At 41.8% G+C, this 18,580-nt stretch overlaps 1 protein-coding gene across 2 annotated transcripts in view; it reads left to right on the top strand.

Moving 5' to 3' along the window:
* Positions 1-14,922, top strand: part of MREG (melanoregulin) — a 65,045-nt gene extending 50,123 nt beyond the window's left edge. For both annotated transcript variants that reach the window (XM_021074953.1, XM_021074954.1), the window contains exons 3-5: positions 10,473-10,563; positions 12,015-12,178; positions 12,958-14,922. In XM_021074953.1, the coding sequence (XP_020930612.1) occupies positions 10,473-10,563; positions 12,015-12,178; positions 12,958-13,092 (390 nt within the window). In that variant the 3' untranslated portion in view covers positions 13,093-14,922. The remainder of the gene's footprint in view (positions 1-10,472; positions 10,564-12,014; positions 12,179-12,957) is intronic.

Raw genomic sequence — 18,580 nt, 5'->3', positions numbered from 1 at the left:
TTTTTCCAGGAGCCTCTGGGAGGGGTTGCGAGAAAGGGAGGCTATTGGGAGTCAGGGCTTTAGGAGAGAACTAGGAGACCCCGCTCATCGGTCACTAGCGAGATGGGGAAGGTGGGGGAAGTCCTTGAGCGCTTTCCGTGGGAAGCAGATCTGAGGGCTGATTGCGGGGGGCGGGTGCCTAAGGGGTGGAGGGGGAAGTGAGAGCAGCAGGCGGAGGGCCCGCTGTGGAGCCTGGCGGAGAAGGGAGGGCGGAGAATGAAGAGGAGCTTGAGGAAGTAGTGGGGCCACGGGGGAGGGCTCAGCGGCCGCTGTGGCAGTGAAACCACCTGTCGTCTCAAGGAGACGGAGCTAGCTCCCCGCAAAGCCCTTCCTCTCTCGAAATTGGCAGAGAGGTTCGAGCTTTGGGGTGCTCGTTCCCCAGTGCCGGCGGATTGATTAGCTCTGGGAGGGGGAAACCCATCATGTGAGCAAGCGAAACTGCGGTTTGCCCCGTGAGCCTGGAGAGGCCTGGGCAGGGTTTCTGAGTGAGGCGTCCTTGTGACCCTGTCATCTGGCCAGCTCCCTTCTGAAATGAGAGGTGGGGAGGAGCAGAGGAGGCGGCAGAGGTAAGTCCAGGAAACCCAGGGTGTTTCTCCAGCCTGAAGCCTAGTTTCAGAAAAGTACGGGCAGTCTCACAGCTCTCTTGTTTTGCACACAAGCACAACCTCCTCCAAAACACTGACCCTTTTTTCTCAATCCTCAGAATCTCAGATCCTGGCAGCTTCTGTCCCTCCCTGCTCTCCCCTCCCCCTCTGCATCTTTTTTTTTTTTTTGTTTGTTTGTTTTTAAGGCCACACCAGAGGCATATGGAAGCTCCCAGGCTAGGGGTGGAATCAGAGCTGCAGCTGCCGGCCTATAGTTACAGCCACAGCAACAGCAGATCCAGGTGGCATCTGTGACCTACAGCACAGTTTATGGCAACGCAGGATTATTAGCCCACTGAATAAGGCCAGGGATTGAACCCACATCCTTGCGGGTACTAGTTGGGATTCGTTACCCCTGAGCCCCATGGGAACTCCACACCTCTGCATCTTGAAGCAAACTCTTGTGCCTTTGTCTCCCTCCACAGAGACAGGACATGGACCTGAGGGCATGGAGGGGAAGGGGTGGGGAAAGAGGGAGAGGGGTGAGGTCCTTCCACCTACTCAGAGGAGGGGAGACAGAACTGAAGTCCCCAAAGGAGGACCAGAGGGCAACGTCCCAGGGAGTTAACCCTCAAGGAGTCATTCTTGAAGTTGTCCGCTCTCTTGGCTGGAGCCTGGCAATGCTTTGCCTCTTGAAAAGTCCTCTTTCCTCCCACGATTTCAACTGCGCTTTCATAGTTCCTTCTTCAGGTTGCTCTCTTTTCTAATTATCTCCTCTTATGTCCTCTGCTTCCTCTTGCCTTCCTCCCTTGCTCATGCACCCCCTCCAGTCCTGATTGCAGAGGCAGTGTGGACACTGGCTAAGTGTGTTGCCCTACAACCACCTGCCTGGGTCCGAAATCCCAGCTCCTAAGTTGCAGGTGTGCACACTTGGACAAGTACTTCACCTCCCTGAGCCTCGTTTCCTCATTCTTAAGATGTTATAATAACAGCATCTCATAGATGACACATCATGTTATGAAAACTAACTGAGTAGATGCCCATAAAGAGCTTAGAGTAGTACCTGGGAAGTAGTATGTGCTCAGTAAATTTTCTGTCTGTCTACTATCTGTCTCTGTTTCTATTTTCTTTTTTGTAAATGCCTTCAAATCCTTTTTGGATTTTGCCAGGTGACACTGGTTTTAAGAGCCTGTAGTAATTATATTTTTAGAAATTGTAAAGTACATAAAATAGTTCTACTAAAGTATAGAAATTCTAACGTAGACTTCAGTGATGGAGAGCTCATCATCTTACAAAACCTTCATTCTGGATAGAAAGTTCCTTCTAACATTGACCTTCTTTCTTATAGCTTCCACTAACCATCCTGTTAGTTTTAATGGAATAAGGAATAAATGAACTTATTTGTTATTAGTTCATGTTATTAGAATAAGTAAAAATAGTCAACTCTTAGGTTGAAAAAAATCAGTACGGCCAAAGGACCAGATGCAAGGACGTGTCTTTCAGTGAACGGCTGCTATTACATTTTGACCTATGGATTTTACTTCATAGGACTTATTTGTTATATGTTTTGAACCTTGATTCTCATGTTCCATATATTAGCTATCTCTGCTACTTTTGACCTTTGACCTTATGAAGTCACTGATGAAAATGATGACCCAGAAACCAAGCCCTATCCTGCATTCTAAAAATCTTCCTCCAGGCTGACATGAACAGTTTTGAGTATTCTTCAGTAGCTGCAAAACTACCCCAGCCTGCATTACCCATTTCACCTTTCTCTGGGAAAAGCAAACATGAGAGATTCTGTTAAAGACTTGTTAAAAGTCCAAATATACCCCCCCAGACCGCCCTAGCATTACATGTCTTTCTCTTATCTGATATTTCCCACTATCTATAAAATACAAGAAAATTAATTGGAGAAGCAGTCCATATGATTTGTCTGTCTTTTAGAGAATCTGTCTTCATTTTAAGTAGAAAGTAGCATAAGATGATAGGCATTGGTGAAAGCTGAAAGGAAAGAGAGAACAGTTACAATGTTCAAAGAATTCATTTTACCAAAAGTTGTCACTTTCCACTAAAAGTATTTGGCGCCTCTCCACTTTGTAGTCCCTGATTTAGATGTTTAATTTATATAGTACAGTGTTATTATAGCCACAATTGTGTCTTCTTTGGATGTCGGTGTTGAGTTGAAGTGGAAATTCCCAAAGGGATGTGTATAGTGTGTGATTCATGTGGGTACTTGGTACTTTTTGATGGTGATGTTAGAAGGAATGACTAAGAGGCAGAGAGTCTTAGGGCATTTTCTACTTTTAGGCATGTTTAGGAAACTACTGTAATTTTTTAGGGAACCATTTTCAATGAAATACATATATTACAGTTTTGTTTCTGTCTATGCCAGATGGTCAAAAAGTCAAGTTAAAGGAGGATCCGGAACCTTATAGTACAGGATGATTGCTAAAATGTATGAAGTGAAAAGTACAGGATATAGTATGCTGCCATTTATGGGGGAAAAAATGGGAGGGTACAGAGGAAATGGGTAACATTACTTGTAGGAAGGACACTGTGGCTGAGGGATAGTCTTTAGTGCTTTTTGAATTGTGAATTATGTGACTGTATTACCTAACACAAATAAACAAACAATAAATGTATAAGAAGAAAGAAGCTGGGTTGAGGAAGCAACAATAAGTAGTTAATCCTTTCTATTTCTTTTTAAAGCATATATAGTCTTTGGAATTAGATGCCCTTAGATTTGAATTTTGGCTTGACAGCTGCTGGCAGTTGAGCCTGGAGAAGTTACATCATTCATGTAAATTTTGGGAAAGACCTTCTTGGCTGGATTTTTATGCAGATCAAATATAATAAAGACCATTTCTTAAAGTTCAGTGTGCGATTATCTGGTCTTGGGGTATGCAGTGAAGGAGATGAAGCAGATTTTGGGTACGAGCATCTTCCTCTGATGATGGCTTTCCCACCCAAGAAAGACAAAGGACAAGATTATCTTAGTGCTTGGATTCCAGGTGGTGAATAGATTTTGGCTGAAAGTTATTGCGAATCAAAAGTTAACTCTGAACTGATCATTAGATCCAGAAAAAGGGTTCAACCTGTCTTTGCAATTAAGGGAATTCAGTGGTTAAGTGAATGATAGTTAGATCCCTTTCCTCCAGAGTTTTGGAAGAAATTTGCCAATGAGATGTATCCCATCTCCTCTCCCCTGTTATATAACAACAGTCTTGCAAGAATTGAGAAGCTCTGCTCTGATGGATAGAATCAGGGGAGGGACCATAAAGCAATGCCTGGGTGCAGAAAAGGACTGCTGTTCTGTGCCATTGCCTAAGTCACTCCAAGGAACAGAAAGATTGGGACCCACGCAGAGCCATTAACACTGCATACTCTGTAAGCTGTATCCATTCCCAGCTAAGTAGGTCTCTATGCTGAACATTTCCCCCAGGGGCTAGCATAGGAAAATATGAGACTAATATTTTGTGTAGCATTTATAGTTACCTTTTTGTTTATGTACTCAATGAATGGGCTTTGTAACATGAATCTTTCAGATGCAAGGACCAGAATGAGAACTCCAGTCGTCTAAACCAGGGTCTAATCAGTTTAAATAACAGAGTTCCAGAAGCAGGACTGACTTCAGAGCCTTAGGCTTTATCTGTCTGTGATTTTTTCATCCTCTTTATCCTCTTCTGAGTATTAGCTTCTTTTTAAGCTGGTTCTTCCTCAGCCTCTTCTCCTTCATCTTTTTGGCAGTGCCTGAAGCCTGCAGAAATTCCCTGGCCAGGGATGGACCCCGAGCCACAGCAGCACTGTGAGCCACTGCAGTGACAATGTTAGATTCTTAACTCTCTGAGCCGCCAGGGAACTCCTTTAGCTGGCTCTTCTCTGTGTAGTAAAGTGATAGGGAAGTTTTCTTTTTTCTTTCATTTTTTTAAAGTTTTATTGAAGTATAGTTGATTTACAATGTTGTGATAATTTCTGCTGTACAACAAAGTGTTTCAGTTATCCATGTACACACATCCATTCTCTTTCAGATTCTTTTCCCACATAGATTATCACAGAATACTGGGTGGAGTTCTCCGTGCTATAAAGCAGGTCCCTATTGGCCAGTCATTCCATATACCTCAGTGCGCATGTACCAGTCCCAAACCCCCAGCCCATCCCATCCCTGTCCCCTTTGGTAACTATAAGTTTTTCAAAGTCGGCAAGTCTGTTTCTGTTCTGAAATAAATTCACTTGTATCCTTTTTTTAGAGTCCACATGTGAGTGATAGCATATGATATTGTCTTTCATTGACTAACTTCACTTACTATATAATGTCTTGGTTCATCCATGTTGCTGGGGCTGGCGTATTGGGGCCCCAAACAAAAGCTGGGTTCTGGGAGCAAAAAAGAAAAGTATAATATGGACTCTGGGGCAGCAGATGCTTGATGTTTGCCTCCCAACATCGGTTCTCCCCTTTTCTCATCAATCTGTCAAGCCCTGATTTTCCATTGGAGAACAGTTAGATTCTCAGCTTTTTTTTTTTTTTTTTTTTTTTTTGTCTTTTTGTCTTTTCTAGGGCCGCTCCTATGGCATATGGAGGTTTCCAGCTAGGGGTCAAGTCGAACTGTAGCTGCTGGCCTATGCCAGAGCCATAGCAATGCCAGATCCGAGCAGAGTCTCGACCTACACCACAGCTCATGGCAACGCCAGATCCTTAACCCACTGAGCAAGGCCAGGGATCGAACCGCAGCCTCATGGTTCCTAGTCGGATTCGTTAACCACTGTGCCACAATGGGAACTCCAATTACATTCTCAGCTTTAAGAGTAGACACTGACTGGCTTAAGCCAGTAAACTCAACTCTTGCTGTATATGAGAACCAATAAAGGAATATTTTAAAATACCAATGCATGGGCTCCACCTCCCAGAGCAATGAAATCAGAATCCTTTGAAGGGATGCCAGGTTCGAAATCCAATAATTTAAGCCAATCAGCGTATCCCATTGGCTCAGGGAGGGCACATAACCTAACTCAAGCTAAGGAGAGGCAGTGAAATCCATGGGGTTTCTGGGAATAATCCGGAGGGGTGGTCTTTCTTCTCCTGGAGGATGGGCGCAAGGGTACAAACCTAGAAATGTTCCTATTAGAGGGTGAGGAGTAAAGGGAACCCTCTTACACTGTTGATAGTAGAAATTGTGACTGTACAAACGCTAGTGATAACTTGTCTCCACTTTTCCTGATTCCCTTGCGATGAGGGAGACAGAGAGAGAGAAGAAGAGCTGAATTGCTCTCTTTGTCCATAGAACAGAGTACCAAGAAGGTTTAAAGTTAATACATTAGAAATTGGAAGTATAAGCCTGATATTTGGGAGTTACAAAAGTAGCTACCCGAGGGGAAGGAGAAGATGAGAAGGAGGGAGAGGAGAAAGGGAGGGGGAGGAGGAAGAAGAGATAGTCAAAAGTAGCTACTTCGGGAGTTCCTATCATGGCTCAGTGGTTAACGAATCTGACTAGCATCCATCCATGAGGATGCAGGTTCCATCCCTGGCCTTGCTCAGTGGGTTAAGGATCCACTGTTGCCATGAGCTGTGGTGTAGGTCGCAGATACTGCATTGCTGTGGCTGTGACGCAGGCCAGTGGCTATAGCTCTGATTAGCCTGGGAACCTCCATATGCTGCAGGTGCAGCTTTAAAAAAGCAAAAAAAAAAAAAAAAAAAAAAAAGAAAAAGAAAAAGTAGCTAATTCTGAGGAATAAGACATGAAGATGAGGAAGCAAGCTTTAGTTTTCCCTTTATACCCTCTGTTCTCTTTGAATTTTTATTTCTAAATTATATTTTCTATATTATATAAAATATTATTATAATTATTGTTACTTTTATAATGAGAAATAAATTTATTTCTTTTAAAATTGTTGCTAAGAGTGTGAGATGATTTTAAAATATATGTAACCTATTGTTAAAATACATTTCTTTAAGTGTGTAAATCCCCTGTTTGACAAGAGACGTGAAGGATTTTTTTTCTTTTTTTTTAATGGTTGTTTCTGTGGTATATGGAAGTTCCCAAGTCTGGGGTTGAATTGAAGCTACAGCTGCCAGCTTACACCACAGCCATAGCAACACCAGAATTGAGCTGCATCTGCGACCTACACTGCAGCTTGCGGCAGTGCCAGATCCTTACCCACTGAGCGAGGCCAGGGATCGAACACATATCCTCATGGATACTGTGTCAGGTTCTTAAGCTCCTGAACCACAATGGGAATTCCGTGAAGGACTTTTTAACTGTGCCATTTATCCACAACCTCACAATAGTATAGAGTTCAGATATGAATAAAATGTTTTAATTTTGTGCATGAGAAAATGATCCTAGGAGCTTAAGTCAAAACTCAAAGTCAAGGCCAGCTCAGGGGATTGAAAGCTTCTGATGGTGGCCAGAGATTGAGCTTCGTTCTCGCTTTTGTATTTGGCCTCACCCTTCTTACAGAGCAGCCCTAATCTGATTTGGCCAACAACTAAAGAGGAGAAAAACCTCAAGAATTCAGCTAAGCATCATCAGTTATTTTGTTTGCAATCAAATGTTTTTCAGATTTCCTTGGCTCCCAGGTATCATATGAAATTAAACCTGCGTGATTTCTTTTATCACACCTTCGTTAATGTACTTGTTAAAGTTTGGCTATAGTCTCACCCTGACCACCATGTATTATTTCAGAAATGATAAGGAAACAAAGGTTGTTTTAGAAAATAAGACTTTAAACTTTGGATGGCTAGTAGATTTGAGTGTCAAGTCACTTTTGAAGAATGTTAAACTGATCTTTAATTGTTACTTTCAAATTATTTGTGTAAAGAAAATTGGCACACAAATTAAAAAATGTGGAAAGACATCACAAGATTTGTTTTTCTGTAACACCAGGGAGTAGGTGCGTTTGTTTCTTTAGTTGTAAGATTTTATTCATCACTGATTCTATTTGCCACATTTAGATTCTATTCTTGGGGGTCATATATTAAAGAGGAATTCAGATTCCCTTCTTACCATTTATTTTTTTTCAAAAGCCAATTCTTAGTTGAAACTCTACCGAAGCTTCTGCTGCTTTTGGAGCTTTAAGTTTTGCACAAAATGTTCAGATATGTTCATATATGATTATCCATGACTATTCTGTCAAAAGAACACAGTGATAATGTGGATTTATGAAACACAGAGTTTCATTCTGTTCATTTTCACAGACCCCTATCATGTGCTAGGCAGCAGATGGCATCATGTGTGGGCTCATCCTTAGCTGATTTTTCATTATTACATGGTTGTTTCTCTGAATAGTTTATCAGGGAATGAATTTGTATAACATTCCATATTTTCACTGTTGATGTTTAGGAATAGTAAAATAACTGATAGATGGACAGCAAGAAGAGAAAGGTTTAGAAAAAGTCTGAAGCTGAGATGACCCAATGATGAAAGAATAGGTCTCTGAAAAATAGAGATTTGGGTGCATTTCATTTAAGACACAAGTTCTGAGGCATCAGTGTTATGGAGCTGAAAGAAAAATGAGCAGAGACCTTTAAATGTAAGTTAATGAAGCCACCTAGTGGTTTGTTCCATAATTTAAGCTTGTGTGAATACGTAAAGCATCCCCGTCTGAGGATTGTTGTTTGGGTCTCTGATTAAGTATGATTAGGAATCTGATCACTTTTCATTTAGTCCAGCAAGGAGGGTCAGTTTCATGGAGAATAAGCACAGTGCTGCGCTGTGTTATCTTTTATTTATTTATAGTCTTCCTTTATAAAAAAAAGACTTAAAGTAACATGAAATGAAAAGACAATGAGAGAGCACAAACTAGAAGATGAGAAAGGAAAAAAAATATATGTGAATAAAGATACAAACAGCAGTTTAAAGAAACTCTTGATAATTCACAAATGCTTTCAAAATCCTATACATTTTCTATGAAAGGAGTTGACATTTTTCAGGTCAGCCTGGAAACTGATCACTTACAAAATTCACCAAGTCCAGAACAGTGAACTAATGTTCAGGAAAAGTAAAATCCTACCTGATGTCGAGACATTTTTCTTTCAGAGGTTCTCACAAATGAGATACTGCATAATGTCATATCTGTTGTCCTCAGCCTTTGTAATGAAATCATCCTGAGTCTTGGAAAATTGTTTCTTAACTGTGCCTACACTGCTTTGGAGGAGAATGAACACCCCTCCATTTTCAGGGCTTTCATTAAGCCTTTGATCCTCACAACAAGCTTGAGAGATACGTAGTAGAATTGTCTCCAGCTGACAGATGAGGCCACTGACACGCAGTGAGTTATGAACTCACCCAAAGTCCGCTGTTAATGAATTATGCAGCTCAGATCCAAACCTGGGGAGTCTGGCTGTAGCATCCATGCCCTATTCCAAGATGCTATGTATGCTGAGCGACCCATCCAGTGAAAACGCAATACTGAATACTTCACAGTTCGTGGAGGATGAGAGAAGAATGCTTTAACATGATGCTGAGGATGAGGCCCAGATTGCACATTTCTAAGACGACTCAGTTAACTTTGTCCTCCAGTGTCACGGACCTATCCCTGACTATAGTCGCTACACACTCATGCACACATGAGAGCACACACACATTTGGTCAAAAACAGGGGACCAGGCAAGAGTACTCAGACACCCCACTTCCTGACCTCTAGAAAATAGCGGATACTCATGACTTTTTGACGCCTTTGTATAAGATCTAACACACAATCAAACCGAAACGCACTTTATTTTGCTAGATTTTCTTTCTCAAAGTTGTATCTGTCAGTGTTTGGGGATGGCAGTTAAATGGATTTCTTTTAACCAGTCATGAATATTGATTACTGATGAGCACAGCAAGCCTTGAAAGGAAGTTGGTAGGGAAATAATGACATCATTGAAATAGTTCCAGTTAGAGGAATCAAAATATCATATAACTTGAGTCTTAAGTGGAGCATTTAGAATGACATTCTTTTAAGCTGTGCATTCGGGTAGTTGTTAATGTCATTGCTAAGAGGAAAAGGTATCCTCCATAAGGTAACTCTTCTATGTAGATAAAGCTCCTTGAGAATAAATTTCCATGGCATTTAAAGGAAATGCTTAGCTCAATAAAGATTCTCAAGTGCCTGAAAGATTCAGGTTTTGTTTGGGGACCAATTGATGGCTTACTACCCATATATTGAAGTTTTTAGAATGATAGTTTTTTAATAGTTCTGCTGAACGCTTGAAAGGTCAATCCTATCATGGGAATATACATGAAAGGGAGCAATGGTGAGGTACGATGAAGGAAACATTGGTTGAAAATCAAGAAACTTGGGGTTCTCTGACCTACTTTATTCTGATAACAAAGGAAGACACAAATTCTTTGTGCATTATTTTTCTCACAAACTCTGGAGTGAGATGTGGATTCAAATACCAATTCTGATACCTGTTAGCTGGATGATATTGAATTACCCAGTTCACCTTTAGGAGCTTCAGTTTCTTCATCTATAAAGACTGGGATTCGGTAATACTTTGATGTTGTCAGGTGCTCACTGTGTACAAGTCCTGTGCTTTTTTATACCTTCGATCTTAGATGGGATATTCACTATTGTTATTCCCACTTTACCAGTGCTGTCACTGAAGTTGGGAGGATAGGTAATGTGAAGACTGTAATTAGGATAGTTTATGTAATATGTTATATCACCTAGAACACAGCGGATTCTCCAGACATAGGAGCCCATGAATTGACTCCTTCTCACCTATCTCCTTCTCTTCTTTGGGGATATGCCTTGAAGATCAGTGATGAGGAGAACTGCATGCTTATATAGCTTGACTTGGGGAATTAGTTAGAGAGTGAGGCCAAAGGGTAAAAATAAAACTGAATTTTTATCTTCCTACAGGAGTGGCAAAAACTCAACTATGATATCTACTCCCTGCGACAGATTCGAAGGGAAGTGAGAAATAGATGGAAAGGTATTTTGGAAGATTTAGGTGAGTCTGAAAGTGATTATGAAATAGTAAAAATAACCAATCGTGATCATTTGTGTTCGCTTTCTTCACCGGGGTTTTTATGAAAGGAATGTCAGTAACTGGCTGGTGAAGGCTACTGTGCACTAATTATTTCCCCAAGCTTGTCTTCCTTGTATCCTTAAGCATAAATGTCTGATGTTTCTGTTATCACCAGCTCCTGGTTTTTTTTTTTTTTTTTAATTCTCAACAAAGTTTTATTTTTTTTATTTTTATTTTTTATTTTTTTGTCTTTTTGCTATTTCTTGGGCCGCTCCTGCAGCATATGGATGTTCCCAGGCTAGGGGTCCAATCGGAGCTGTAGCCACCGGCCTACGCCAGAGCCACAGCAACGCGGGATCCGAGCCGCGTCTGCAACCTACACCACAGCTCACGGCAACGCCGGATCGTTAACCCACTGAGTAAGGGCAGGGACCGAACCCGCAACCTCATGGTTCCTAGTCGGATTCGTTAACCACTGCGCCACGACGGGAACTCCTGGTTTGTTTTTTGTTTTGTTTTGTTTTTTTGTTTTTGGCTTTTTAGGGCTGCACCTGCAGCATATGGAAGTTCCTGGGTAGGGGTCTAATCAGAGCTGCAGGTGCCAGCCTGAGCCACAGCCACAGCAATGTAGGATCTGAGCTACATCTACAACCTACACCACAGCTCACAGCAATGCAAGATCCTTTAACCCACTGAGCAGAACCAGGGATTGAACGTGCATCCTCATAATTTTTAAAAAATGAATCTATCAGTCTTGAAGTCCTCAGTCCTTCTGCTTTGAGAGAACATGACTCCTTGGCATCATAACTTTTCAAAAGTGGGGTACTGCGTTATGAGCCTCTGTTGCTTTCATTGGGATGCTGCGGGGTAGGGTGGACCTCTGCCTTCTTTATTCACCCAGGATTGCTGTGACTGGATAGTCTCCTTTTTACCATATAAGTTATTTCAGTCAAGTCAAATATATGCGTCTTTTATACCTTTGGGTAAGTAATTTAGCCAGCCAGCCATATTGTCGCGGGGAAGAGAATCTGGGCTTGGAGAAGTAAGGGCCTAAAGGTGTCCACCTGGCAGGTTGAGTGGCAAGTAGGAATTCATGGAACAGGGAGGAGTGAAGACAGGGAGTGGGAGGAGGGTCTCCAAACCGAGAAAAGGAACAGCAGTCTGTCCATGGATGAGTGTCTGAGGCTTAACTCGGAGGGAAAAGTTAACAAAGAAAATTAGATAAGAAGAAACCTCAAAGAATCTTAATTGAAGACCCCACCAACCACTGGGATGGGTGGGAAGCAGCACGTGGAGTGGTGCCTGGGGCTTCAGTTTTCTCATATTTGTTCAGAATCCCGCATTGGGTCCCTTAATCTTCTGTAAGGACCGTACTGCAGGACCGTCATTTCCTTGTGACTGCTGTACCTGAGGGTTCCATTTCTTTACCATAGGTTTTCAAAAGGAAGCAGACTCTTTGTTGTCAGTGACAAAACTCAGCACCATAAGTGATACTAAAAACACAAGGAAAGCTCGGGAGATGTTGTTGAGACTGGCTGAAGAGACCAGTATTTTCCCAACTGGTTGGGAGCTCTCGGAGAGATACCTCTTTGTTGTGGTAAGTGGATCTGCTCTGATTTTGCTTTAATCTCTGCTAGTCCTTATACTCCTCATTCTGATACCACCAGCTCTGCCACAGTATGAGGTGTGCCAATGATGCTGGCATCTTTGCATGGATGCGCAGAAGCCAGCACATCATCATCACTTGGAAGGCTTCAAAAGCTCAGGCTTCTGGAGTTCCCATTGTGGTTCAGAGGTTAAGGACCTGACACAGTGTCTGTGAGGATGCAGGTTCAATCCCTGGCCTCACTCAGTGGGTTAAGGATCCAGAGTTGCCACAAGCTGCAGCATAGGTTGCAGATGTGGCTCAGATCTGGTGTTGCCCTGGCTATGGTGTAGGCCCCAGCTGCAGCTCTGATTCGACCCTGAGCCTGGGAATGTCCATATGCTGCAGGTGCAGCTGTAAAAAGAAAACAAAAGACAAACTCAGGTTTCCAGATTGCACTCAGACCAGTTGAGACTTGGGTTGTGGCTCAAGAATCTATCTGTATTTTTCAGCCAATTTTGCCATGCAGTCAGCTTTTGGAAGAATTTTTAGGTCAAAGAGATGTGAGAACTGTTGTATATATAACCTAAGATTGAAAAATGATTGGAAAGGACTCTAAGAACAGTGGAATGGGATTAAGGAGTGTCTCTAAATTTGTTGAGAAAAAGTTAATGCATGTTTCACCTACTCATTATTTCTAGGGTGAATATTGTGTTTTTTAGATTGGTTTTCCTACCCATTTGGCTTAGTTCCCCTCTTGACAGCATTTTTATTTTTAATTTTTTTGGCAGGACCGTCTCATTGCACTCGATGCTGCAGAAGAGTTCTTTAAAATTGCTAGTCGAACTTACCCCAAGAAGCCTGGGGTCCCGTGCCTGGCAGATGGCCAGAAACAACTGCACTACCTTCCATTTCCAAGTCCCTAAAGGAGAGGCTATGAGGCAGAGTTGGAATTCTCCCAATGGACCTCAACAGCCAACCAAAGTTGGAAAAATGTTACAAGAGAATGAGCCAGAAGAATGAGCTAGCTAAGAGAAAAAGGATCCTGAACCTTACAGAAATCTGAGGGTTTGGATATCTGATCATCATAAGGACTTGATTCCCTGGAATGTTCAAGTTGTGTTGAAGCACCCAGTGACCTGGCATCAGAAAGTTGGACAGTGGGGTATTTCATGATGAGTGATTAGGTTCCAAGAACCCATGGCTCCCATTTTGGTTATGCAACACACTCTAACCATTCATCCTATTGGGAGAATGGGATGTTCTAGTTAATAAAACAATAAAATTAATAGTGCTATCATTGAACCCAAATATGGGGTACCAATTTTACAATAATTGTTATAACCAAATAATAACACCAAAAATAATACCAGACATTACATGACTTTTCCTTGATTTGGAAGCACCTACAGAAACTTGGAGGTGTTTGAGGCATCATTTTGAGATGATTCAAAAGTTCAGAAGTACCAAATAACAGAAATATCTAGGAGTGCTGCTCAAAAGTGAGTCCCAAATTAGAATGATCCTGAGCAGAACTTCCTGCAGCTACTTGTAAAAAGTTCTGTCTTCAGTTGTAGGATAAGCATCTTAAATTTGCAACATCATTGCTATCTGGTTACCTCATTTTTTGCATATGGGCCAGATTTAGTCCACTAGCCCTTGATACTTTGTCTGGGATAGCATCTATTTGACCTTCATTGTCTTGTCTTTAATCTATTTCCAGTTTATTGGCTGACAGTTGCACCTGCTCAGGGACCTCTCCCGTAGATTTGCAGCTCTGCAGGGCAGGGCTGCTTTGAAGAAGGGTATCGCTGGACTTTCTTCCCTTCTGCAGATGATTTTCAAAATGGAGCGATTCTGTCAATACAGCTTACTTCTATCCACTGATCAAGCAGTCCAACTTCAAAAGTTAATGCCTGGAGTTCCCTTGTGGTACAGTGGGTTAAGGATCCGGCATTGTCATTGCGGTGGTTTGAGTTGCTGCTTTGACTCTGGTTCAACCCCTAATTGCCACTTAAGCAAGGATCTTGCTGTGAAATCATCGTTCATTTTATTGAAAAGACTCTCAGAGCTTATAGGATGTAGCGATATATTGGTGAGAACAACGGCAATATTTTTACTTTTACAGATTTTGCTCTTCTGACTTCAAGTTTAAAAAGTAACCTGTATTTACTGTGTAGGGAATTATGCCTTGGAAATTTCCCTATCCTGACCAGCTTTTTTTGGTAGTGAACACAATGTTTCAAACACTCTGTTAGAGGAAGTACATGTGCTCCGCTGCAGACCAGTTTTAACTGTCATGTTTCAGGAAAATTCTTCCTAGCGAATAAACTAAAAGTTTTATTTTTTAAAATAAAAAATACATTTTTATTTTGTTTTATTTAGTGCTTAATACCTCTCTAATATTGTTTAAAATTAGCCTTCAGGTATTTTCCCTCTCTTCTGTAGGATCTTGCAAAATAAACATGCAAACACTGAGGCAAAGACAAATATTCAAAAAAAAAAAAAAAAAAACCCTTTGAAAATCATATTGTTTTCATCTTTGTCCCAGGAATTTGTGTTTTGTCTTTCTGCCTTTTTCGATGTCAAAGTAGATGAGATTGTTTGTATCTATAGAGAATAAATTGTACCCATAGTCTTTATTTTTGGTAATGAGCCACTAAGGATAAAATTGTCTTTTGATTAGAAAAGCACATGGAATAATCCAGAAAATTTTCCTTGCAAGGAATTAAAAGTTTTCTGTGTTTACTTTTCAATTGATGTGTGTTGTATTTCCAAGATCTGAGAAGGAACAGATAATGCTTTTCCATAATCTCTTTAAATTGAAGGGTAAAGAAGCTAAGAGATAGATAGGCTTAAGGACTGACCTATAGCCATCAAGGGCAGATCTGTGCCCAAGCCCGTTGAGTCGTACTTGAGAGAGGCTTGAGGATGACTGAGGTGACCCCTTCAGAATTCACAAGGTGCTAAGCAGGACCAGGGCCCAAAAGTTTATATATGTATGCAGGGTGGTTTCAAGGGGTAGATGGATGGAAAATTTCATATTAATGGTTATTTATTTTAATATGCACCAGGAGAACCCTGTAATTAGCAAATCAACCATCTGATTTCCTATTCCATGAATGTTACTGCAGTCAACAAGATAATATGTTCTCTTACAGGGGACCCCAGGAAGGCACAGTGGACACATGGACCAAATGGTAAAGAACGCATTAGTGAGGGGTCCTCAGCATCACTAAAAGCTCAGCCATATCTCTGTAGGCCACAGATTATTCCAGAGGTGCACTCATGGGTAACAATGGAGATGGAAGAGTAGGGGCCCAGTGGCAGTGCTTCCCTTGAGAAGCACAGTGGGCACAATTAATCACAACGAGTGGCCAGGTCTGAGGGGTCCCTGCATTGAGATTTGGAATTGGTTGATGGAACATGGCACCCCCAGGGGCACAATAGTTGGGTGGCCAATGTGACTATGGCTCAAGCTATGCCATCAAAAGATTTCAAGGATGGATGAACAAAAATAGGTGGGGCACAGCCACAGCCGCCACCACCTTAATGAAGTTACAATCTCTTGCCAAGTTTCCAGACCTTGGCTGTTCCAGACACAGAAACTACTGACTGAAAGAGAGGCTGGATCCCCAAGAAGGAGGACTTTGAAACAGCACTGCCAGTGTATGTGGCAGTGCTTCCCCTAGTCCTTTCTCAAAAGGACTTGTGGTTATTTACTGGGACAACTGTACACTGGGGAAAGAAGTGCACACAAATATTGTTGGGATATGGGACACAGGGTCCAAAGTGACATTGATACTCAGGGACCAGAATGTCATTAGAGTGTGCCATTTAGAGTGGGGGCATATGGAATTCAGAGAATAGATGGAGTTCTACCCCAGGTCTAACTCACAGTAGAGTCCATGGATCCATCCAATGGTCATTTCCCCATTTCCAGAATAAATTACTGGATTGAACATACCTGGGACTTGGCAGAACCAACAGTTGTTTTTTGGCTTATGGGTTAAAAATCATCTTAATGAGAAAGGTAAGTGGAAGGCTCTGAAACTGCTTCGCCCCAGCCAAGATAGTAAACCAAAGTTAAAACTGCATTCCAGAAAGATGACAGAGATTGGTTCCCTTAACAATCTAAAGGATGCAGGAGTGTTGGTCCTGATTATAATTCCATTTAGTTCACCACTCTGGCCCTGACACTAGGTGGATAGCAGAGCGTGAAAGTCAATGCTGAAAATTCAACCAAGGGGGAGCCCTAATTGCAGCTGCTGAGCTAAACATGGGATCTTGGGGAGACTAAATTAAGTCTCAGCTACCGTGTGGCTATTGATCGAGCACATGTGTTCTTTCCATACGCATCAGAAAGGTAGGCCAGAAAGTGATTGCACTCACTTGGGACGGACAACGGTATACATTAACGTATTGCTCCAGATCTGTCTAAACTTTCCTACCCTCCGTTATAATATAGCTCAAAGGGATCTGGGCCATCTGGACTCTGCAGACTATCACATTGATTACTATATGAGCGACATTAGATCTGATGAGTACGAAGTGGTAAATGCACTGGATGCCTTGATGAAAGACATGCACTTCAGAAGATGGGAGCTAAATCCTGCAAAGTCTCGGGGACCAGTCACTTCAGTGACATTTCCAGTGGTGCATGGTGTGCTGAAACATCCCCTCCAAAGGAAAAGTTGAGTTATTTCATCTATATCTCTCGCCTCTAAGGAGTCAGCAGAATGCTTGGTAGGCTTCTTCATGTTGTCTCCTGGAACTACTTCCTCATTCCATTTATCTGGGTGACATGAAGAGCTGCCAGGTCTGAGCAAGGTGCAGGGGAGGAAAAGGCTCCAAAACAGGTCCAGGCTATGGCCAAGTGGCTAGACACTGGTACTAGAGGACCTGTCAGGCCTTTTAGTATTAAGAAAGGATAACCACGTGGAATTTATGGAAAGCTCAATAGATGAATGACAATGCAGACTCCTAGGGTTCTGGGGTATGGCCATGCCATTTGCAGGGGATAATAATTACAATTTCTTGAAAAACTGCTCATTATGAGTAGGGTTTTTTTCAGACTCACGAAGGCATAAATTCAAAATCTAGCAACAGCCTACTTTGTTCCTTGTTATTTTTATTTATTTATTTATTTTGTCTTTTTAGGGCCACACCCATGGCATATAGAGGTTCCCAGGCTAGGGGGTGAATCAGAGCTGTAGCCACTGGCTTATACCACAGCTACAGCCACACCAGAGCCAGATCTGAGCTATGTGCGCGACCTACACCACAGCTCACAATAACGCCAGATCCTTAACCCACTGAGCGAGCTCAGGGATTGAACCTGGGTCCTCATGGATGCCAGTCAGGTTCGTTTCCTCTGATCCATGACAGGAACTCCCCCATTTTAAATGTAAACTATTGATTTTAGAAGTTTTAGATTTATAGAAAAGTTACAAAGTACAGAGCATTTCCATATGCCTCATATCAAATTTCTCTTAGTATTAGCATTGTACCTCAGATGGTTCATTTAACATAAGTGGTTAAATGTTTATTTATTTTTTTTGTGGTTAAATAATGTTTAAAGACTATCATAAAAGTTATTTTTCTTTAGCTAAGACATTAAAGTCAGTAATTTCTGGAAGGGGACTGCACTGACAGCAGCAGAAACTACTTTAGGTGATTACCTCCAAATAGCAGAAGTATCATGGCACAAACCTGGCTTCTTTTCCATTGGATTAATGCATTTATCTGTTCCCTCAGATCATTTTCTGTTACTAACATTATTACCAACTGGAGTTCTTGGACTCTTTAACCAATAGAAATTGCTAAGAGGCCAGACGAGAAACTCAGGCAAAGCTTTATTGGGACTCGTGCTGCAGCATTGAGGAGCAAAAACAAGTAAGAGTTTCCCTTGCTCACTCCCTGAGGGAGGTGGCAAGCTAGTCCCTTGTATGGGGGGAGGGTAGGGGCAGGTCCAGGGGTTGGGTCAGAGGTAGCTTGGTGGTGCTGTGTGCAGGGTGCATGCATAGTACCCTGCTTTTGTTTCTTACCCCTCAGAAGGAGCAGTTGGGTTTTTGGTCTTTTAGTATCTTGTTGGTAATTGCCCCAACTGTGCATGCATGCAGTTATTTTTAGTCTTTTATAGTTTCTTTGTATTTTGTTGCTCCAGGAGTCTTTGTCCAGGCAGAAGCACTGTAGCAAAGGGTCCTAGATCCCAGGTCCAGGCCTGTTTCAATGTCATGAGAAATCTGTTTGAATTTGGTTAAGTTGCATTGAAAGGAGTGTACTTGTAATTTTCAAAACATTGATAAGTGTAGAGTAAAAATGGTCAGCCACTTTGAACTTTCTTTTCCAATGTTTCAAGAAGTGTTTTTTCATATTCTCTTTTGACAAACTATAGAAGGACATAGGGCACTC

Source organism: Sus scrofa, chromosome 15, assembly GCF_000003025.6.
Source record: "Sus scrofa isolate TJ Tabasco breed Duroc chromosome 15, Sscrofa11.1, whole genome shotgun sequence".
Classification (NCBI taxonomy): Eukaryota; Metazoa; Chordata; class Mammalia; order Artiodactyla; family Suidae; genus Sus; species Sus scrofa.
This window is presented reverse-complemented; position numbering and strand designations above follow the sequence as displayed.